Genomic DNA, 23,872 nt, shown 5'->3' with positions numbered 1-23,872 from the left:
AATCTCCCTCAAACTTCACTTCACAACCCTTTCAGGGACATATTTCCAATTGGTTGGTGCACTTTTTCTGCCAGTTTTCTCCTTCGCGTCAACTTTTAGTTTTCAGATGGAGGTAAACCATTACACTGACCCGAATGAATAGTTAATGGGGGGGGGGGGGGGGGGGGGGGGGAGAAAGTGTTTACGTTTTAAAATTGGTAAAGCTCAAAATTTTAAAACTGGTTGTTAGTTTATATCAAGTTTAGTGTCACAGGCCATTACCTGATGCTCATGAATAACACAAGTACCCAAAATGTATAAATAGAACTGTTAATTCAAAATAAAAAGAATTTATTAATAAAAACACATTAACAAGAGTAAACCCCACCCAGTTTAAAAGCTACATTGAGCAGAGCTGTGGATTTAAACAGCAGAATATATGTTCCAGTTATCCAGAAAAATCAGACTGAGAAACCACCACATTACATCAGGTAAATAACAAAAACGGTCAAAAATCACAACCACGGCTGGAAGGAAAAAAAAAAGCTACCTGGGTACATTGTAATTACCACAAAATGGAGCCAAAAAAAAAAAATAAGAGTCATAAAAATATGGTTAAACTGCTTTTCACATTTTTCCAGCCATCTCAAGAAGGAAACTAAAGTCATGACTTAACACCAAGTTTGTCACATCAGTCTTCATATTAGGTGGTAAGGACCAGGAGCAAAAGATCAAGAAAATAAATAAAACCAAAACAAGACTTGGAAGTCGTCGCGCCACTGAAACAGACCACTAGTTCAACCATAGCTCAGCTCAAGACATTTGAAAAGTCCACATATCTCAAAGTGTGCCAACATGTGCTACATCTAAAACCGAAAGCACATAGGAAGCAAACATGGAAAAGGCAAAGAGCACAGGCAAGTCTTCCATCGCTCTCTTTGGAGAAGGGCCGAGAACACTGACGCAGGGTGCTGGGAGCCGCTCACTCGCACATGGACTGGTGACAACCTATCTGTACTGGTAACCCATGCTGCCTTCACCCCTGCCGAAGCCGGGGTTGTGGTACTGAGAGTGGTTGGAGCCGAAGCCCTGGTTGCCACCTCCCTGTGCGCCGTAGGTGGATTGGGGGTTGAAGCCTGGAAGAAAGGAGGGGTGTAAAAATGGGAGAGGAGAGAAACTTTAATGATATTCAAGGTTTTTGCAAAGAAAATTTTTCCACATCAAAATATGCTTTTTCAAAACTGAACTCCAGACTTGTGTCATTGGCCATTTAAGTATAAACACTAAATTTGGATTTTATTTTTCCACAGCATCTACCTTTAAACATGGAAAATAGAGTTCATTAGGATAGAAGGACATGGGATCGGATGGAGGAAAGATGGATTGACAAACAGATTGAACGATACATTTGACTAACTGCACAGCTTTAGTTTCTAAACGATCACAAAAACATTAATTTGTAAAAAAAGAAAAAAAATGATTTAATAGTTTAGACATTTCACATCGTAGGCCTGCTCCTAGTTTGTAAAGCCCCACAGCTGATGTGGGCTTCTGCCCCTTTTGATGGCTGAAAGGGAGTCACGTCTTGGTGGATAAGAAGATGGCAGGAGGAGCCACGGCTCCTCCAGAACTGAATCACGTCTGCATGAAACGTCCTGAACGAGCTTCATATCAAACGCCTGAATCCCCAAAGAAGCAAAAGGATCAGCAGCTGCGATGGCTGTAGCAGCGTTCAATAACTAAATGGTCGGGTCAACTGGAAAAAAAAAAAAATCGTGCCAGATGTATTACTCTGTGGTGTCTGCAGCACTTAGCTGAAATTTACCCATGGTGATGTAACAGCATCAAACAGGAAGTGACTAGTATTTTCTTTTGGATAAATTTTGATACATTACGGGATCTTTTAGTAAATTTGTGTAAAATACCCATTCATTAATAATTGAGAGAATTTTTCATTTATGTTCAATATTACAAGCTTTACTGCCAAAGGCCACTAAATTGTAATAGTCTGTTTTTATACAATAACCTACAACTGAAAATGGCATGTCTATTTGAAACGATGATGCAACAAAGGAGATTTACATGTTGCAATGCAATTCACTCTTGTAACTTAGTGAATAAATTTTTTTTAACTAACCCCGATTCTAAGTTTTGTATTCTAATCAGAAATAGATCGATGTCAGACAAACGGATGGGTGAACAGAAAAACGGATCCAGGAACGATGGAGAAACAAAGTGGAGGGCGAGCACATGGACAAAGGGAGGGGTGAATGAATGGTTTGACATGTAGATGGACGGAGGCTGAAGGATTAATAGAAAACCTGATGAACTGATGGATGGGTAGATGGGTTCATGGACAAACGGATGGGTAGACAAACTGGATGATGGATGGATTGCTGGGTGGATAAACAGACAAAACGACGGACAGTGATGAAATACGAATGGATACATTTTTAGTCAGCAGGACGGGGAATAAAGTCTGGAAATACAAATACTCTTCCATTAGTACTGGAAATATACTAGAATTGTAAACTGTTGCAGACTGTACAGGAATCCTGTGTTTTAAGCTTAAAACAGGAGAAACTCACCGTCGTAATTGTATTCCTGGTTCCCTCCAGCACCTCCCGTCACCTGGCTTGGGTAGGCGGTGCTGTAGGAATAACCACCTGCACCCCCCTGGTTCTGGCTGAAGGTCTTCTTGACTGGCCCATACTGGCTGTAGGAGCCCTGCCCTGCGGAGACGCTTGACAGATAGCCTCCTGGAGGCCCTGCGGGTCCCCTAGGGGGACCAGGAATGTTTGCCTTCCCACCCTTCAGCACCGGGGGTTTCTTTTTGGCCATTTTGTTGGCACCCAGGGCAGCGTAGGATCCTTCGTTTTGGTAATATGAACCGTAGCTCGGAGCCGGCGCCTCTGTGGAGCCGAAGGGAAGGCCGCCTGAGAGGCTGCTCGATACCCCGGCTCCTCCATTTGCCCCACTATGGTCGTAGTAATCTAGGGAATGACAGCATACCACAGCCTTAAAACAGGTCAAATATTTAGCATGTAGCAGCTCCAGCATGTGTATTGTAAATAGGCAATGAATAACTAAGTCAGTCATGAATGCAACATTTATTAATAAAACGAACATATAAAAAAAACAGCCGGAGTGAGGAGTTCTCCCATACCAAACAGATTTCCAAACTGCAGCAGTCTGAGCACAAACTACAAGGAAAGCCTCTGCTCAGCTCTGACAACTGCTGATACAGATCAGGAAATAAAAAGAAGAAAAACTAAACAATGCCAGAGTAAAGGAGGAAATACACTGGCCGCGTAACGTAAGCGGCGCGGCGCGGCTTATGGGCGTGTTTTTAAAAGTGTAGATTTACACCAGACGCAGCAAAGTACGCTCCACAGCTGCGGGATTCTGCGGAGAAGAACTTGGGTAAGTAATTAAAGACAAATTACCAGCAATAGATCTTTAAGGTATTAAATTACCAGTAATATATCCTGGTTTTTTTGGGGGTTTTTTGCACAGTAGCGCTGTTGCCTTGCAGGAAGAAGGTTCTGGGTTACCCTGGGTCTTTCTGCATGGAGTTTGCATGTTCTCCCTGTGCATGCGTGGGTTCTCTCCGGGTACTCCGGCTTCCTCCCACAGACCAAAAACATGACTGTTAGGTTAATTGGCTTCTCTAAATTTTGAGTGGGTGTGTGTGAGAATGGTTGTTTGTCCTGTCTGTCTCTGTGTTGCCCTGCGACAGACTGGCGACCTGTCCAGGGTGTACCCCGCCTCTCGCCCAGTGAATGCTGGAGATAGGCACCAGCAACCCCCATGAGGGATTAAGCGGGTCAGAAAATGGATGGATGGATGGATATCCTATGTTTTCATCTAAAACTCCAGGTCTTTACCATAATCAGATCAGAAATCGCATATTTTAGTTTGTTAGCTTGTCATAACTACATCATCCATGGCGCTTTATTTTGGACTCTTATTTTGGAAGTGAACTTTGACACAGGATGTGGTTTACCCGTTTATTCCCGGCCAAACAGGACCGTATGTGTCTGAAACTAGAACTTCAATCTAATTTAGGCGTCGCATAGCATAAATACGTGCGCAAAATATACTTCTAGTGTACCTTTATTGACCGATTAAAATGAAACGCTAACCTGAGTGTAGGACGCGCATATGCTGCGCTTTGCAACGCGTCCGGTGTGTTTCCTCCTTAACACCATCGTGCAGCTAGTGTATTTCTAACTTTGCAATACTAACAAGTCAGGGAAACAACAGATTTGATGAAAAATAATGTTGAATTTCCCTAAAAAAAAAGTTCCTTTTTTTTTAATTAACCCAATCATGGTTGGAAGTGGCAAAGGCATACAGTTAAAAAAAGACAACAATTTTCACTACATGTCTATCTAAAGATAGAGGGCAGAGATGTCCCAGAAGGCAGTATGTTGTCCAGCTCCTGCAGGTCATGACTATGAGAAGACACGGAGCCAAATGGGCTCAGAGGTCCAGGTGTTCAGGGACATCCGCAGCAAGGTGACAGGACAGAGGGCATCCTATGGCTGTGTGCATGCAGTGGAAGAGCTTCTCCCCAACGTGGTAGGATGTGACAAGTGGTATTGGCAAGACAGGTTAGACGGAGTCACTTTATTCCCAGGGTCGGGGACTTGGTGGTGACGGGACTTTATGATCCTGCTGGAACACTACTGAGTATTTTTGTCCATTCAAACCCTCTTAACAGGACTCTGGTTCTGTTCTAACACTGGAAGTTCTATGTCGCAAACTCGTGGTAGCCATAGTAGTCTGAGACAAAGTCACCTAAAGAGTGAGACAGGGCAGAGAAGGGAGGAAAAAAAAAAATCAAAATTAGATTATTTTGAATTTTTCTTCTGCCTTAAAAATGGCAGGCCATGTTTGGTCAGATCATTTCTGGTTTTTAGATTTCTCTGCTCCTGTCACGCTCAGGTAGGTCAGTCTTCAAACCAGGCTGCCAGAATGAAGAACGGGGAACTCATAAGAAGAGACTGGACAAAAACCGATTCAACCCTGTGGCTTAAAGCAGAGAAATGTAAAATCACTCGGCTAGGATAACCCCAGCAAGGTGCTGTGGAGCGACCCCCCCCCACCCCCATACATTTCAAGAGCCCTGGTGAGCTGCAACAAGCTACAGGACAACATCTCTGCCAACACAATGATCAACCATTTTGATTTGACCTTCATCAATATATAGACCAGGGGTCACCAACATGATGCTTGTGGGCACCAAGTAGCCCCCCCCCCCCCCCCCCGAGGACCACATGAGCGCCCACGAGCCTGTTCTAAAAAAGCCCAATCCACCAGTGAGCAGCATCTAAAACTTTATTTTTTTCTTCCTGTGTATTCACACATGCATTTATATAGATTTAAAAATGACAATATCTCGAACAAAGCATGAAAAACATCTTTATTTTACATAAACTTTATGTGAACTCTGACTCTTCTAGTTCAAAGATCAGTACTGGTAGCCCATTGCATGACACCAATGAAGTAGCTCTGTTTCAAACAGGCTGGTGAGCCCTGATATAGACGCTTGTCATTTGATACAGGACACGGGAACGTCAACAGAGCGACGGTGGAGGGGAAGAAACAAATACTTACTGTAGCCAGAGTTAGCGCTGTTCCCATATCCATACGTTCCAAAGCCACCTGAGAGGAAATCACAGTTAGTGCTGAAATAAACCGTCAGCCCTGTTAATCATTTAAGGAAATGTAGGTTTCTACCTCCTTGGCCGTAGCCGCCGCCATTATTGAAGCCTCTGCCTCTTCCACGACCTCGTCCTCTCCCTCTACCTCTGGGTGCGCCAGCATCCATGCCGCCCATCATGCCAAATGCGTGCTGTACAGGATACAAAGATATTTTGAAATTAAGCAGGAGAGCAGAAGATCCCACTTGCCTCTCTGCCAGACTATAACCTTGCCTCCAAGATGAATTCGCAGTATTTGTGGGTTCACAAACACATGTGGATCCATCTTGTACCGCTCGGGCTATAACCGTTTGTGTCTGAACTAAAAACGTCTCGGGCCAATCCCGTTGCAGTATTGCGGTTTAAGGCGGGACATACCAGTGGGACAAAATCAAGAGCAGCTGAGCCCACAGCCAAACCAATATAAACATGGCAGCACAGGACCAGCGCATAGCTGCTGCCATCACAGCTGATTTCTTAGAATCCACAATTTCCTCTTTAAAAGAACAGCAAGAAACACCTTGACTAGCTTACCTTGTAGAGTAATTTGATACTGTGATTGGCTAAAACCAACCTTTGGTAGGTGGGCACTAGGGCTGGGCGATATGGCTTGAAAATAAAATCTCAAATTTTATTTTACCAAATCCGATAAATAGATTTCTTTCCCATCCTTTTTATTACACAAATAAAAATTAACAAAATGCTCTGTGCTACTAGTAGTATTACACAATGAGCTAAGAACAGGCTTCACATCACTTGTGTAACTTCAAACTAACTTAGAAATAAGTAAATGAGTAAAGTGTCTCATAAAAAAAAGTTTACTCATTACAATACATTTTCTTAAACATTCAGCATTGCATGGTAGTCTCTTCATGGAAGTCCAATGGCAAAATAAAATCCAGATTGAGATGATTTAGACTGTGGTTTGATGGGTTGAACAGTTGTCTTGCAATCAGGAGGTTGTGGATTCAATTCCAGCTTCCCCTTGTCACAGGTTGATGTGTCTCTAAGCAAGGCACTTAACCCCAAGTTGCCTACTGAGCTGTGTATCAGTGTATAAATGTGTGTGCGTTAGTGAGTGTGGCTCTAGTGTGCAGCACCTTGAGTGGTCAGTATGACAGGAAAAGTGCTAAATAAGTTCAGTCCATTTACCATTCTGACCGAGCTTTAGCCATTTTACAAAGATTGGAGGACAACTTCTAACCCAGAAAAAGATGATTCTTCTTAAATGTACGCATTGGCTCAGCAATAAATGAAAATGTGCACCCAATGCTTCTCTTTTTGTTGGTAAATAAGAGGAAAAGTGGTTGAAACATGACAAAGTTTGGATAAATCCAAGAAGCATAAATGCTTCTGCAGGACAACATGCAGGATGCTTACCATGGGCGGTCCCTTCTTCTTTTTAGCCGGCTCAGGAACGGAGCCTTCAGGAAAGAGCTTCTCCAAGGCAGCCAGGGCTGCGTAGGCCTTGGCCACCTTCTTATTGGACCCTGTGCCCTGGAACTTCTGCCCGTCTATCTCCACCTCCATGACGAAGCGCTTGTCGTGACTGCCGCCCGTCTCTGAGATGAGCTCGTACTTGAGGCCCCGCCTCTTCTCGTTCAGCTCCATCACGGGGTTCTTGCCGTGTTTAGTCAGAATTGGTCCCTGTTGGCGAGCGCTCTGATGGGAGAAAACCCACGATGTACAGATCAGGTTTCTGAATATTCAAAGCTGTCAAAAAGTCCGGCTGTTATCGGCTGACCTCAGTAGATTCAGAAGCAGCACCAGCCGCTCCGGTGGCGGCAGTGGAAGATTCAGTGGCTGCTACTGTCGGTTTCACTTCTTCTGCCGTGACCGGTACCGCCGCTTCTTCCACTTTAACAGCTGGTTCGGTACTTTTCACTTCCACCCCAGTGGGCAGGCCCATGTCCTGCAGTACCTAAACATACCCAAAAAGCAGGACGTTGGATTGAGATAAAAGACAAACCAATATTTATGATAAGTCCAGCTTTTGCAGCTGTTCCATCGGTGAATAACCCACTGAGGATGGGCTCAGCTCACCTTGACAGCTACGTGCAGCTTGGCAGTGCGCTTGGATGGGCCAGAAGCCTCAAATGTCTTTCCGTCCACCTCCACGGCCATAGTAAAGACCGGAACATGAACGGGCCCGGTTTGGGATACGAGTTTATACTGGAGACCCGGCTTCAGCTGATTCAGCCTCATCAGGGCGTTCATAGCCTGAGGCGGTTCGGCCTTGTCTTCTGCAGCTTTTGGAACCAAAGAGAAAGGATTTTACCACCAACATCAACGCACCGTCAACAGTCTATAAACTATCCAAGTGCTAAAGAAGCACTCACATTTCTTCTGTAGCTTTTTCTTCTTTTTGTTTGGACTCTTGTCATCGGGTCCTTCTTCTTCCTCTATAGGCCTTTTCATAGGCGGGGCATATGCTGTGCTGGGGGGGATTTGCACTAAACGACACATTGAATTATCCCATTACAACACAGTTAAATCTACATTTTTAAAGAGCCAAAATATAACGTGTAACTGCAGTCACAACTAAACTTCCAACACAACAGGGGGCTGTACCTGTGTAATCAATAGGGGTGTCACTGCGAGGTTTTTTGGGCATTTTTGATGGAAGTGGATCCATTCCGAGCACTTTGTGAAGCTGCCCAAAGGCTGACAGCCGTAAAGCATGCTGGTGAAAGGACAGGCGGTGATTAGTGAATCACAATAAAATATAAATGTGAACAGACGGCTTCACTAAACTCACCTGAGCGCTCGCTGTGATGTCTTCTCTCTGCTGCTGATTCAAGTGGCCAACAGCATCCGTGGGGTCCTTCTCACACGGGTCATAAATCCCAGGACCGTCTGCAAACCAGCAGAACAATGCGTTTTGAACTAATACATGCTGATAATAGCTGAAAAGACGCCCATGAGCTATTTACACACCTGCCATGAGGATCCCCGAAGCAAGACACTCCAACACCCTCCGCAGAGCCTCACCTGCCCCCATGGGCCGGTTTCCGGTGCCAATTGCTTTCTCACAGATCAGCTCCAGTGGCTGTGCAGCAGAAGAAAGAAACGGGCTTTTTATTTCACTGAGAAGAATACATCTATGCAGTGTTATAAATCTAACAAACTACATGCTTCTCATTAAGGGTTTTCATCTACAGCGCCAAGTATTCAGAGCCTTCAACTTCTTCACATCGGTTGCCTAAAAACCACAATCAATGGATTTTATTGGAAGTTTATGTAATGGAGCTTTGCATATGTAGAGATTATTAATTTTGTTCATTCTTTAAATAAAATACTTCAAGCTTAGCAGACTGGACAGTAAGCACCAGAGGAAATCCATCTTTAAGAAGTATTCACAGATTCTTAAAAGATTCAGGTTGTGGCATGAATCAGGCCATTCTATGACATGTTTTGATCTAAACATTTCCATTCTAGTTCTGGTCTTTAGTCTATTGCAGGTATTCTTAAGGATTTCCCTGATTTAGCCACATTATCTTATCCTATCCACTCTGGAGGACAGAATCACCAATATTTTTTTTTTTTTGCCAAAATGAAATTTACCTATAGATCAAAAAGTTACATTTTTGTTTCATCTTACCAGAACACAGAAGTTATGGTCAGCAAACTTGTGGGAAACTTTTTCTACAGGTTTGCTGTGTCTACTACGATGTTTGAAGCAACTTGAGAGCCATATTTATTTCGGCTCTTACCTGTTTTGTTATGAGCATCCGTTAAAGGCAGGATTTAAGATGTATGCAGCTCACTGCTAACCTTTCGGTGGATCTCTGCACCTCTTCCAGAGTTAATCTGGGTGTTCTGGTGACCTGCCTGGTAATGCCTCCCTCCTCCCTGTCAATCAGGGAAAAAACCAGGTGGAGCTGATGCCAAAGGCAAACAGAGTGCACCTGGTACAGGTGAAGAGTTGGCAGGATAAGTAGGGTCCTCTTTTGTTTGTAGCAGAGAAATTCCAGCTCTGCAATCAATGACTGTGCAAAAACAAAGCTAACTACAACACCGTGAAGGACAGCCAGTTTTTCATGGTTCTGGTTGACTTTCTTTGTGCAATCCCCCATTTGAAAGGGATCGCCTCTACGTGGATTTTTCAACTGGATTTCACTATTTAGGTGTCTTGAAGGAATTTTATAGGCAGTTGGCAAATAGTTGAAAACCCTTAAACCAAAACACAAGTGCAGCTATTACATAAAATGACTATTAAATTGACATAAAATTAACACATTATGAAACCATTTATGTCAAGAAAACATATTGCTTACACTTTAAATCAAAGAAATTCCTTTCTTGCAAATTCCTTTCAATTAAATAGAGCAAATATCCTGATAGTAAATTCTGTATCTTTAACCAAATAAACCAGCATTATTTTAGCCAAACAAATCTAAATAATATATTTTAGTCAAAGTATTTTAAGTCAAAATATAGTAGTGAAATTAAATTTTTTAAGATCAATACATAACTTAACCACATAATTCTTAGTATATTTTTGTTCAAATATTTGCATTAGCTAATTAAAGCACTGTTTTTCAACATGCATTTTTATATATACATAAATCCCTATATGCACACACATTCTTTTCTTTCCGTTAGACATTCATTTTAAGTTGCCTTTTCTTTTTTTAAACCAAACTTAATCGCAAACTGTTCAATATTTCAAAGTTCCTTTCAGGATGATTTGATCAGGTCACAATCAAAAGTAGAAAGGAGCTTACTGGTTGTCCTTCATAGTGTTGTAGTTAGCTTTGTTTTTGCACAGTCATTGATTGCAGAGCTGGAATTTCTCTGCTACAAGCAGAAGCGGACCCTCCTCTTCCTGCCAGCTCAGTAAACAACAGTGACTCTTCGCCTGTACCAGGTGCACTCTGATTGCCTTTGGCATCGGCTCCCCCTGGTTTTTTCCACTCACTGACAGGGAGGAGGGAGGCACTGCCAGGCAGTTCACCAGAACACCTCCCAGCCGATCTGGTGATGCCCTCAGCATCTGGGTTGACACCAACGACCCGTCCTAATCTGAATTGGCCCCTCACTGCATTTTGGTCACATAACATTTCGATGTGAGCTGTGCTGTTTGGACCAGCAAGCTGGCTCCAGGATCTCCAGAATTTGTTGCCATGGTGCTGTATTACTCTGAGTCACTATCAAAATCGGTTGACGTGACGCGCTCTGCTGGCCATGCAGCTAAAGACAACACCCCACACTTTCATTGAGACATGTTTCTGGGTGTCTTTGAGATGGTATGGTCCGAAGAGGTTGACAGTGATGAACTAACAGGTCACCCATTATTTGTTGGCACCTTCCTGCTTTAGTCTTTTTGCAGAAAAAGCAGCTTTCCACTACTTTCTGAGCCATTTCCTTCCTCTGATGACCCAGGCGTTGAATGGCAAGACAGAGACTGCCATGTCATCTTCTCTGAAGCCGTGGATCCTCCCACCACAAACTAGTAACCCTGTCTCCTCTTCTCCCCGTATACCACCAAGTGGTCTGGAGTGGTAGCTGGGAAAGTCACTCCCTCTTGAGCAGCTAGAAAGATGTCTCTAAGAGGACCTTGATGTTGAGGCAGTGATAACTCCATCTGTTGCCACTCCCACCCACTTCGGGGTCTCTATGGACTTGGTTCCTGTTAAAAACTTTTTGGCAGCTCGCCATATGAAAGCAACCGCCTTGACTAGACTCTTTAGGCTACTGAAGCATCGTTCTTCCTACAAATTTTGACCAGCTGCAACACCAGGAGGTCTTCACTCAGAAATCTGCTGACTTTTCTCTGTTTGGGCTCTGGAGAGCCCTGCCACAAACGATGTCTTCTAAATACTGCTAATGCTTTCTTGAGCTGCCATATATACATCTTTTACTGACAAAATTGGCCACTCATACTCAGGGAGACGTAGGAACTTTGGCCCTCTCTGCCCCTCTGAATTGACATCAAGTTCTCTTGGCGCGGTCCTCAAGTGATAATGTCAGCGATGTTGAGTTACCCAGGGATCCTTCTCCAAAAAATCTCTCTGATTTTATTTGCAAAAAAAGTCTGAAACCCATAGCTCTCGTGTTGAATAGCTCCAAGAAATGTTTGGCTGTCCACAAAATGGTACCACTGTTGGATCTTAATCAGGTTGTGCTGCTCAAAGTACTTTTTAAGTGGCTTGCGAAAACTGCACCGCAAAGGTCTGCTTTGACTGCATCTCCTTTCTGGTTTAGAGGCATCAGCTTTGCTTTTGACTCCACTAGTCGAACTTTTATTTGATCGCAGCAGTCCCATCAAAAGGTAGAGGACAGCACTGTGGGAGTTTTCACTGCTGTCTGAAAAGGTGACTGCAACGGGATCAGTTACAACATCTAGAGGGGTAAGGGCTCTTGAAAACTTGAATTTACTTAGCTGAACAGTTTCTTCAAATAGGTTTACTGCATCTCTGCAGATCTCATCAGACAAAGCCAGGTCCCATGTATTTTTGACAATGTCACGCCTCGGTTTTGCCTCTTGGAATGCTCTTCGGACCAAAAATGGCTCCTTTCTGTTTTGCTGGTGTTGTCAAGCCAATTGGGTCATATAAACCAGCAACTTGACTCAGTAATTCACGTCTCGTCAATAGATTTGGTGTTTGCTTTCATAATTCTTCCAGCAACAAATCTTGACTCAGTCTCTTATTTTCCTTTCGCCCTGAGAAGTTGATTCTTACCATGACGTGCAACATGTCCGCTTCCACCATGTAGCCAAGGCCAAGTGCTTTGATATCTTCATCATTTAGTCGGTTTGGCAGGAGAACAATTTTTGGTGAATCCTCCTCCTTTCAGGATCAGCTCCACATATTTTGTATATGCCATGAGGTATTGTGGTATTGTGTCTTTCCAGGCTGGTGTGGGACGTCAATATGTCATCAACATAGCTGTGCTCATGCAATACTTGTCTTTCCTCTTTTAGGTGGCTAAACTGAGGTAGGTTGGCCGTCTCTCTCATGGAGAGTTGTGCTATACAGCCTGCTGGTTTGTCCCCAATGTTTTCTCTGGTAATTACGTACTCCCCCCGCTCCGTGTCCTCTGAATCACGTCACAAGAACCTGTGCAGATGGACCTCCTTCTCGTCAAACCAGACAAGAATTGTACATTTTGTTGACGTCTCCTAAAGCAGCAAAGGCGCCGTGACGGAGGACAGCCCGGATTGAATTGAGGACATCAGGTCCTTTCATCAGTGGATCGTTTACACTCTGGCCTTTGTACCTTGGACTGCTGTTCCAGACGAGTCTCACTAGAGTTGTTACAGAATGGGGGTTGGGAGCAATGAGATTGGCTTATGTACCAGACATGTCCTTTCCAGGTAAGTAAATCCTCCTCAGTCAGCCTTTTTGCAGCCTGACGATCAACCATCTCATGGACCTGAGCACTATAAGCCTTTTTTCCAAGATGCTTTCAAGGCCTTTGGCACAGCTCTGGAACTGTTGTTATTCTGCAAGGGGAGTCCAGCATCTCTAATGTTTATGGGCCGCCTTTGCAGTCTTCACAAGGCTTTCCAGATGTCTTATCATAAGGTCTTATTATAGGACATATCTTGTGTTTATACTTGGGCAACTGTTCCCACATGATCTGCATGCGACTCTGCAGTCCTGACCGCTTGAGTCGGTTCATATTCCCCAAAGTTAGCCCACAGGATCTTTTGTATAAGATCTTTTAGCTGTTGCATCTTTTTTTCACACTCTGTGGCTGTTTTGACCAAATCAGACCTTTGCTGCTCACTCAGCACCTCTGCATATGAATTTTCTGCAGAACATTGTTCCTAAACGTCATCTTTGGCATCAAGGACTTTGCCGGCTTCTGCTGTGAGCTTTGCGAAGCTGTCTAAGCTCCTCTTCAGACTTCATTGTGCGCATGCGTACCACATTATTGGCCAGACCGGAAAATAAACGCTTTGCTGTTCTAGCAGTCTCTCTGGATGTGACTTTTTAAAGCTGGACATTTTTTTTTGTCTTACTCCAGCCTTTAGACCACGGTTTTTCACCGTCAGGTTCTGGTTGACTTTCTTTGTGCAATTCCCCACTTGAAAGGGACATCCTCTACATGGAAGTTTTCAACTGGATTTCATTCAAGACACTTAAAGAAAATCAAGTGTAGAGAATGTCCCTTACAAGTGGGGAATTGCATAAAGAAAGTCAACCAGAACTTGACAATGGGTCTTATGGTTACTTTTCTGATTGATGTTCTCCTATCCCAGCCTGATTGTTAGATTTAAACTTCTCTACAACTTTCTCCCCAACCCATCTGCTGTGGTCTTCTTGATGCTGGTGGTTTTCTAATGTTCACTAATAATCCTAAAATGCCTCTACACAACAGCTGGGATTTATATACTAATATTAAAAATTGTACTCCAGTGGAGTCTATTTACAAAGTGGATGGCTTCAGACCGCAGTTGGTTCCAATAAATTTGATTAAGTGGTAACAGAATAAAGGGGCATGAATACAAATGCCCATCACATTTAAAATAAAAATGTGTTTTTTTTTTAAAAAAAAGCTTGAAAACCTTCTACTTGAAACCAGTTTCTGCTGGTTTAAAATAAAACTAAGTCCCAGTAAAACATGTGGCAATTTGTGGCTATAAGGTGAAAAAAGTTGAAGAGGTATAAAGAAAAAAACATATCCTGATATGTTCTTGTAGTAGTTACCAATATTATCACCATCACAGCCCTACTGTATATTATGAAGAAAACTGGGTTTGGTGACCTACCCAGCCACGAAGCGGGGCCCATGTGGAGACTCGGCTGCACAGGTCCCTTAGGATCCGGATGACGATGACACAAGAGCGCAACCCGTTGGCTCTGGCCTGGAAACATAAGCAGGAGTGGGGGTAGGGCAAGATGAGAGGTTGGCAGTTTTAGTCAAGAAGAGTAAATTAAGTGGGACAAACAATACTAACACCCACATAAAAAGAAAATTAATACAAATGGAGCCACAGACTATCATAGCTTAGCTTTATCATCATGGAAGATATCCACATACGGTAAAGGATTACTTTGCAAGAAGATCTTACAACACTGAAGATATAGCTAGGTCCATACATAAAAACAACTGATGGTGCAGTTATTAAGTATTTCTGCCTTGGGGGAAAACATGCATCTAACAAAGATCAGAAGAAAAGAAGCGAATAAAACCACCTCAAACTCAAGCCTAGGCTAATGTGAGAAACACGTAAACCGTTACAAAAGGCTGTGCATACATGTGCCGTCACTGTAAGGTGCCATGGTCGGGTTAGAGACAGAGATACTTAGAAATGACTCGAGGTGCAATATTCCTGTTGATTTTGTGACACACTAACAAAAGCAGCCAGGAGAGCAGAAGAGGTTGAGGCCACATACTCTACACTGACAAGCTGCTGAGATGGAGCACTGATTGTTACAGCGTGAAAAGCCAAAGGTCACACAGGCAACAGTACTATGAGTAATAAAACACAGTTAACCACATGAAACAGTTCGCCTTACATTATCACATAGGGCAGCAAAAAGTGCTCTATAAGTAGCTTGCATAATTACATTTATGAAAACAAAAACTCATTCACAGCAACAATGACATTATAGAAATATTGCACCTGGGTGGATGGCTATTAGTTCCAGATTTTGTTGATTTGAGTTAAAAGCTTTGCTAAATGAGAAAACGAATGAAACTTGGAGCTAAAAGCAACAACTTTCCTTTCAATAAATGTTACTGACAGAGAACCTGTAAAGTGAGCAAAGCAACTGAAGCGTGTGATGACACACATATCCTAAGAAACAAACACCCAAGTCATCAAATAATACTACAGGAAGTACACCTCAAAAGAGGAAAAGATAAAAGAAAAATGTAAGAAATTTGAAAATAATATAAAGAACAAAGAGCATAAAACCAAACTCAAATCTACATCTGCTTTAGAGACAAATAAAGGCAAGATTCAAACCTGGAACCACTTAGCGTGGCGGAGAGATGCCAAGGCAGTTAGGCATTTCTGCCTGTCCAGAACATCCGGGGGATCGATGACTGAAAGCGTTTCTATTGGCAGGTGGAATAAGAAGACAAGGTACAGTTTGACCAAGGGGAGTTCTGTCAGCCGGCCAGGGGGAACACAGGCAGCCTTCCCAAACCACAGGCAGGAAGGGGGAAGGGGAGGGGATCCCTCCACGGGAGAACCACCCAAAGCTTTCAACCTCCCAGTTAATATTATTTTACAGCCCCCCCACCACACACACACACAAAAAAAAAAAAGACACCTGAAACTAGAGATGCATCGAGAAATTAGCCAGTGACCAATATCAGAACGATTTTATGCTAGGCCGCTAGTTGGAAGGTAAAAAGGTATTTTTCCAGGGTTGGTGAACACGCCGTACATCACAATGCTACCAAATCGGACTAGAACCATTGTTTGGTGCGTAAGTTATTACTGAGCGAAGACTAAACAAGTTACACTTTTTTCCAGTATCGTATTGATGTCTTTGAAAAAAAGAGAAAAAAAAAAAAAAAGCTAAAAGAAACAGTTGTTTAAAGGGAAAATTGTTTTCATAGGTATGTCGCTTTTCTATTATCAATTTTAGTATTAAGACGGTTGAATCCATATTTATGTCTAGAAAAAAAACTAAATAATTTTATTGTTACTTATAGCTCTTAAAGTTAAACCGCAACTGGGCTAAAATCATTCTTGGCAAACGGAGCTTTCCAAAACCGGAGATCGAAAACTGGCCACAGAATTTCTGATCGGTGCATCTCTACTTAAAACCCAGCACACTAACAGGGTTGTGTCTTAAATCCTAAGCTGTGTAAAAAACACAAAAATAAAAAAAGGCATAAAAAATGTGTAGACTAAAATAATAATATTAAAAATTGTATCAAATGGGAGGTTGTCTTCACAGTTTTTTTTTTTTTAGCTCAAACAGATGCTTTTTTTTCTAACACTAACAGGAGGTGGAACCCCTTCCCTTTGCCCCCACACTGGGTACACTGCACTTTGCCCCTTCCGAGACAGAGAGCGGCCAGTTGGTCAAAGGTCCAGCGTCCCTAAAAATTGACAAACTAGAAGGCTTGACAGAGAGAATCAGAATTGGAACCACAGGCAGAAATTATCAGATGCACAAAAAGTGGGTATCAAAACAAGTCCACACTGCAGCAAAACTGATGGCTTATAAATGAAGGCCCAAACTGGGCATCACTGTTAGTGCAGGGCTACAGATAAAGTCAAGGCTCAGTACTTACTGATGAGCAATCTGGAAAAAGATAGCAGGAAAGCAGACACCCCTACTCCTTACCAAACATTGACTTTAATGAGTCTAAAGCTGATGGATTGCGAGGACAACTAGAGCAGTTGATATAAATGCCAAATTATTGTGTCCCTTGTCATTATCTGTAACCATGGACCTGTCCTGCTAGAAAAAAAACAGAGGCGGTTAACAGCCCACTGCGGGGTCCAACAGAGAGTTTGGCCTTTTGCTCCTCATTTTTGCTGCAATGCAAACCGTTCATAATCAATGATAAAACACATGCAAACACAGTGGTCTCAGTGGTTTTGTATTTGGGTAAATTCTCAGTAAGCCTTCATTTCATTGGTTACCTGATGTTTAAAGGGGTAGAGAAACCATGTCTTCAACAATAATTACACTACCTGCCCTTTACTGTATATTGGGCCATCAAAAATGTACAATTACATTACATGGAACTACGAGAGTGTCTATAGTGAGCTATAAGCATAGCATTATTTCATTATCTGAAGGTCTTCTTGTCCCCTAGCTCCATTGAAGGCCCAATAAACAATATCTGTCTAGCCTTGTTGCCTGCCTGGCCTTCCAGCTGGAAGTAGGTTACCACTAATAAAGAAAGAGGGTCTTTATTTGGGGGGGCTTACCTCCAGCAGTAGCCTTCTCTATCTCTTCACGAACCAAAGGGGACGTAAGGTGAATTGTGAGCGTGAGAGGGGGCTCCTTTGTGCTCTGGATAACAATGCTCGCATCCTGGATATTCTGTGTTACTACATATTTGTCTTCTGTTATTGTCTGGAGAGAAGAAAGAGGACAAGGCCGTTTCTTTTCCTTATCTATTAAATATTTTGAGCAGACTACTGTAGATAATGTGGAACAAGGAATTATCAGAATTAAAACATTGCTCTTAAAGATAAAATGTGCTTATTGTCAAAAAGGCTACTTCTGTATACTAATCATTGCTTTCTTTACAACTTTCTACCATGCATTTTATTCGCTATTTGTATCTATAAAAGAAAAGATATGTAATTATATATATATAAAAAATGAATTTATATAATTGATTATTGTACTGGATTAGAGGACTGACATACAGTCATACCTTTATCTGGGCAATAAGGTTATCAGACACCCTTTCCAGCAGATTGACGGTAGGCTTGTCCTTACAGAGAAGCACCAGCTCTAGGTCCAGATCTCCTTTCAGCAGCAGACCCTTAGCCACCAGGCCCACCCTCATAACACCACGCAGAGTACGAGTGGCCTGATCTTTCTGCTCACTTTTGGATAAAAAAAAAGTAGATGAAACATGTTAGACATCTATATTATTATCTACTAACCAATGATCTACCTAATATTTCCTGACCTGTCCTTGTCAGTGTCTGTGCTTTCAAATTCAGACTTTGAAGTTCCCTTTTCCTCTTTATCCAGCCAGTCAGATACCGCTTTAAGAGCGCGTTCTGTGTGGGACACCATGTTCTGGACACTTTCCAGCTCCTCCTGAGTTGGATAGATGGCAGAATGTTTGGCCATGACGTGGCGGTCCCCGTTCATGAAGACACGCATTGCTCTGTGGCGCACAGGGGGAGGCTAGGGTGGAAAACAGGTAAGATAGTTAATTGAGGATGAAGAACCTTGGAGGTTCTTGAAGAAGCACGGCAAGTAGAAACTAGCTCGTAACAACAGGCACCAAACATAGAACATGACAATTTTACAGAATCACAGAGAAACCTCTAAAACAGAATGCATCAGAATATTTACCAAATACTAATGGCACAGTAGGGCAGGGTGAAAAAACGAAACATGTACCAACAGAGAAATTTACAACAATAACATTTTGCCCATATCGGTATTAAAAAATGTAAGGAAAAGTCGTTTTTATAGGTAGGCTATGGTCCTGTCCCTTTAAGATGCTGCGCTAAGTGTACAGTCTGTTGCCACGTGACTCCATCCCATCCACTGTGAAACAAGAAGCGAACAAGGCGGTGAGGTTCTGAGAATGGAGGAAATTTCAAATGTTTAAGCGGCAGCGGAGGTAGAGCCGGTCAAGAAGAAAGAGGAGCCACTGACAACGGTGCAAACGTAGTTAAAGCTGTCGAGCTCAACAGATGGATGCTAGTGCAGTTTTCTGGGAATGGGCTGCACCTGGCAATCGGTACGTGGGCACATCTCAGTGGAGTTTGGAAATTGATATTGATTATACCATCAATATATCTGGCTGTGAAGTAGCCCTTTGGTGGTGTGTTTTTTTCCATTTATCTTTACTGAAGTGAACTGCTCAATACATCGCAACATTGACTGTAGGCCATATCGCCCAGCCCTACAACACATGACTGCTACAATTCCCACAAATGTAAATTCCATTTTATTAAGCGTAATCCAAGACGCAAACCAGCAATCCACATGCCTCTTGCTACCCTGACTTTGTTGTGCAAGTATACCCCATGGTCCATGTGCAGCTGCTCTGTGTGCGCTCTCTCCTGTAGGGCGGAAATGATTCCTCGAATAACTCGATTACTGACATTCCTTTAGGCCAATCATCAGGCTTCATCAAATTCTTTTTAGTTTTCCGTGCACTGGGTTCCAGTCGGGTGGTTATTTGTGTTGCACACTACCCTCACTTCTGCTAATGAACGCCTACGCTGCTGATACACGACTACCATTGGAAGTCACAGATATAAATTGTAAAAAGAAAAAAAGCCATCGCTTTATACAAATTTCAAGGCATGTTGGAATGACCACCTGCTGAAACCTTTATAGATTCTACTTAATCAGACAGATCACAAATTACTTTATTCAATTTTAAAAACTAACGTAAAAGACTGACTGATTTGTTTTTGCCAATTTTTGCATGACAATTGGCTAATGACAAGAAAATAAAATAGAGATTAAAACTTTACCATTTTGCTTTTAGTGAAACTTTTTTGTCCAGTGAATCCCAATAAATAAAGCTGTCTTCTTGGAGGGAGATGACACGGCTGATGCTTGTTTCTGTGAGAGGAAATCAGGAATCACGACACTGAGTAAAGACAAAACGATGAGTAAGCACTAAGCTAGATGGACAAAAGACGTTGTCCATTATTTGGATTTGTTATTTTATTGTGTAAATAAAGTTGTATTAATAGTGGATACTTAAGACTTATAAAGTATTTTCTCAGGTGTTAAGTCTGGCAAATTTGCTGCTAACAATTAAACAATGATTTATTAGCAGCTGAGGACATAACGTTTATTTGTCAATGTATTGCTACAATAAAACTTTGTTGACGAGTAATGAGTTACTATTTTGGTGATACTGAGCTTGTTGATGATGAACAGGAGAACATGGATTTAAGCCAGAGGTCAGCATCTATTGTGGTATTCTTGCACCTCATCCTCAAGTAAGATTCAATTTAAAAAAGTTTAAAAAGTTTCTGTACATTAATATTTCTACACAGAAAATATTGCTTTTATATATTTTTCTCAGTAGAGTTTATATTAAAGTCTTAGTTATTGTTTTACAGTGCATAAATTTAACTTATTGAGATATAGTTAGATCAATAATTTGGCCTGTAAAACTACAGATTATTGATCTGGTCAAATTTTAGAAACAACATTCTTCAGTTGCTGGGTTTGTGACTAAAAAACAGGATGAGAATCCCCAAATAAAGCACTTATATGCTATTGTGGGTTAAAGTTTGAACATTCTAGTACACAATGTAAAAGAAACACTGAATATTGTTCTTTTCACTGCTATTGAAGACGTGCTGAACTTTTAGTTTGACAAAACAATTTAATTTGTCAAACTAAGACAAATCAATGCAAACTTAAGATTTTTTTTTGACATTTCTAATTATATCAGTTTTTCAAATTGATTTTTAGGAACTCTGAGGTCTAGCCAAAAGTCTTAATTTCACCAAGTACCCATATAGCAAAAATCAACTAATTTGATCTGTGAGCACATTTTCAAGTTCAGTGTTCAAAGTATTTAGATCCCCCCCCCTTAATTTCAGATTCCAGCTATGCTGTTTACTTTAAAAAACAAACACAGCATATTACTTTTCAGTCATACGTGTGACCTTTTGGCTGAATAAAGGCCTATTACTAATAAAATAACTAATATCCAATTCAACGACTGAAAAACAGTGTGTGCATCAACGACACGTTTATTACCTAAAGTTTCAAGACAATATTTAAAACAAAACGTAGAAGTTGTTCTCAGTGATTATATTTTGTTGTTGGTCACAGCATTTAGCGGGCAGATTCAGGAAAACACTGGACACCAGTTTTTTCGGGTTTCTAAGCGGTAACCATCAAATTTTACTTACAATAAAAGCCTCCTTAACTTTTGAAATTGGGGACAATAGTGTAACCATAACACGCGTCACAAACCCGACTCCAGTCGGGGAGTTCAGTGCCGTGACAAAAAACACAAACATCAGGTTAAAATAGCGGGACTCGGGGATGTTTTGTTACAGATTTTGTCGAACCGCTGCTGTAAAGATAACCTGGTGAAAACACTACCATCCCCTAACCCTGAAGTCTCAAACTCAAATCCTTTAGGGCCGGCGTCCTGCAGATGTGTCCCTTGCCTTACACACCTGATTCAAATGCAGTCAAGCTCCGCGGAGCTCTGCAAATCGGCTCACATTTGTGCCAGGTGTGTTGAGGCAGAGACATCTAAAAGTTGCAGGACACCGGCCCTGGAGGACTGGAGTTTGGGACCACCAACCTAACGTTGTTCCATTCATTAACTCACCAAATCGGAGCGCCAAACCTCGCGCAGATCCCTAAAAAGCTACTGGCGTGGATTCAAATTTAACATGGAACAGTTTATGCTACATAGAGATGCAGAGGAAATATCAATTCGGTCACAAACCTAAATATTTAGGAATAGTGGGGGGAAAAAACAGACGCCATTTTATTTTGGTTGTTAGCCTTGACGAAACAAATCATTCACCTACCGTTTCAAGCTAACGGCATGCTCCCTAATGAGCAAAACACGAGAAAGAAATTGGACCCGTGGTTCCTACCGGCCACATACAGGTCTACAAATATTCACAGCATCAAATGTGAAAAGATTCTTAATTATGCTGGTTAAGGGACGCCAAAATGGTCGAGGATAAAGGAGCAAGACCCCACTGAATCTCCGACCAGTTAGCGATAGCAGGTTTAGCTTTACCGAACAGCCGCAAAGAGCAACGGCTCAAAGCGCAGGAATGAGCGCAAATGAAACAGTTCACCAACACGTCTTTTTAGGAGCAGACCCCTTCTTACGTCGCATTACAAATACGTCGGGGACTTGCTCTATACATTTTATTACTTACTTAATAGCAAATGTTGTCAGCTCACGAGTCGTGCCACCGTCGAAGAGCTCCAACTCTGCAGCGCGAGCGTAAAGGGAGACGCCCACGAACCCGAAATCAATAGCGCTCATTGGTCAAACTCCAGATGACGCAACGTTCTTAGCAAATAGAAAGGGGTCCGCAGCTTAGGGGTGTGGTCAAGACTAAAAAAATGGCGATCCATGGCGACTTTCCTGCTGAAGAAGATATGAGCGGCAGAAAGAGAAAATGCTCTTTGATAACCATGTTTTTCCTCATGAAAATAAAAAAAAGACTTCATCCTAAATCATAATAATTAATAATACAATTAAAAGAACGCATAATATGGAATATTTACATTTAAAAAAATCTTTTAACTTACTATTTAATTACAAAGAATATGAACATTTTTCCACTAAACAACAAATATGTGTCCTTTAATTATTTTAATTTTGGGCCATCTGGCTAATATTGAATCATTCGTCCTTATAGACATCCCACAGCACCTCAAACTTACAGTAAAATGGTTTAAACATCATTCTCATTTTTTAAAATGTATAAAAAGTGCAAGCACATAAGTATATTAAGATGTATCCTTATTTACATAAATAAATGATATAGATAAACTACAATATAAGAAATGACTTTTTTTTTTTTTTTTTGAAGTTTGGGGGTGGGGCTGCACAGCCACAGTTCAGCACAACCTGAATAGACCCCTTGCAACCACGTGACTCCGTTACCCAGAACCCCTTGCGTGGCGGCCATATTGGTTGGCATGCCATTTGACGAAATGACGAGTTCTCCAGGTATTTTTCTTCTTTAGATAACGTATCACAAGATCGTTTTAAGAGTAAGTTGATGGTTGGAAGGGACGGAGCGAGTCTGTGAAATGCTGGCCAAGGGTTTCTACCGCGACACAGCTGCTTTATAAAAGCAGGCCAGTACGGACAAGAGAGCACGAAAGCCCCTGAAACCACTGGACGGCTGCAATTATTTTATATCAGGAAAAAGGCTCCAGCAACGCCCGCGACGCCATGAGGGATTAAGTGGGTCAGAAAATGGATGGATGGATGTTCAGACATGTTTGTGTAACAGCACAAAGCAGAGAGGAAGACCCGCCCGGTAGGTTAAAAAAACATCACTCACTACGGATTATTTTGGTGTTTTTGTCTTGTTAAAATGGGTGGTGGTGTCGGCGACATTGCAGCGTAAACACAGACATACTAGCTCCTGTGAATGGGCGGAGGGGAGATGGCGATCGTTACACGGGCCGGAGAGCCGCCGCTGTCTGGAGCAGCAGGAAGCGGGTGCTGCTCCAGACAGCGGCGGCTCTCCGGCGGCGGAGGCAGCAGCGGCGGCGGCGGAGGCGGCTCTCCGGCCCGTGTAGCGATCGTTACACTGGCCGGAGAGCCGCCCGTGTAGCTTCAGACAGCCGCTGCTGTCTGAAGCAGCAGACAGCGGCGGCTCTCCGGCGGCGGAGGCAGCAGCGGCGGCGGCGGAGGCGGCTCTCCGGCCAGTGTAACGATCGCTACACGGGCCGGAGAGCCGCCTCCGCCGCCGCGGCTGCTGCCTCCGCCGCCGCCGCCGCTGCTGCCTCCGCCGCCGGAGAGCCGCCCGTGTAGCTTCAGACAGCAGCGGCTGTCTGAAGCTACACGGGCGGCTCTCCGGCCCGTGTAGC

General features: G+C 42.6%; 1 protein-coding gene across 4 annotated transcripts; it reads right to left on the bottom strand.

Annotated features, from left to right (window-relative positions):
- Positions 1-307: 307 nt before the first annotated feature.
- On the bottom strand, positions 308-22,285 carry ilf3b (interleukin enhancer binding factor 3b). 4 transcript variants are annotated; one of them, XM_012867899.3, is made up of 19 exons: positions 22,198-22,285; positions 19,795-19,885; positions 18,261-18,484; positions 18,000-18,174; positions 17,545-17,692; positions 15,613-15,704; positions 14,410-14,505; positions 8,625-8,736; positions 8,446-8,543; positions 8,259-8,370; positions 8,027-8,140; positions 7,731-7,936; positions 7,432-7,608; positions 7,068-7,349; positions 5,725-5,839; positions 5,602-5,649; positions 2,568-2,972; positions 2,301-2,375; positions 308-1,115 (listed from the first exon to the last, which is right to left on the bottom strand). In XM_012867899.3, exons 2-19 carry the CDS (start codon positions 19,795-19,797, stop codon positions 988-990), a joined length of 2,610 nt encoding a protein of 869 aa, XP_012723353.2. In that variant the 5' UTR covers positions 19,798-19,885; positions 22,198-22,285; the 3' UTR covers positions 308-987. The 4 variants fall into 4 exon arrangements, with proteins under 4 accessions (XP_012723353.2, XP_012723354.2, XP_021174879.2 ...); XM_012867900.3 differs by lacking the exon at positions 2,301-2,375; XM_021319204.2 differs by lacking the exon at positions 19,795-19,885.
- Between the last annotated feature and the right edge of the window lie 1,587 nt (positions 22,286-23,872).

The sequence above is a fragment of the Fundulus heteroclitus genome, chromosome 16, assembly GCF_011125445.2.
Source record: "Fundulus heteroclitus isolate FHET01 chromosome 16, MU-UCD_Fhet_4.1, whole genome shotgun sequence".
NCBI lineage: Eukaryota > Metazoa > Chordata > Actinopteri > Cyprinodontiformes > Fundulidae > Fundulus > Fundulus heteroclitus.
The sequence above is the reverse complement of the archived record's forward strand: the minus strand, read 5'-3'. Positions and strand labels throughout refer to the sequence as shown.

Coding starts and splice junctions, on each gene's coding strand:
- ilf3b (XM_012867899.3), bottom strand. Junction 2,376..2,567: donor CCAGGAATACAATTACGACG/GTGAGTTTCTCC, acceptor TTATCCACCCAG/CAATCCATCCATCATCCAGT. Junction 1,116..2,300: donor CCCATCCATCAGTTCATCAG/GTTTTCTATTAA, acceptor CCTTTCTTCCAG/GCTTCAACCCCCAATCCACC.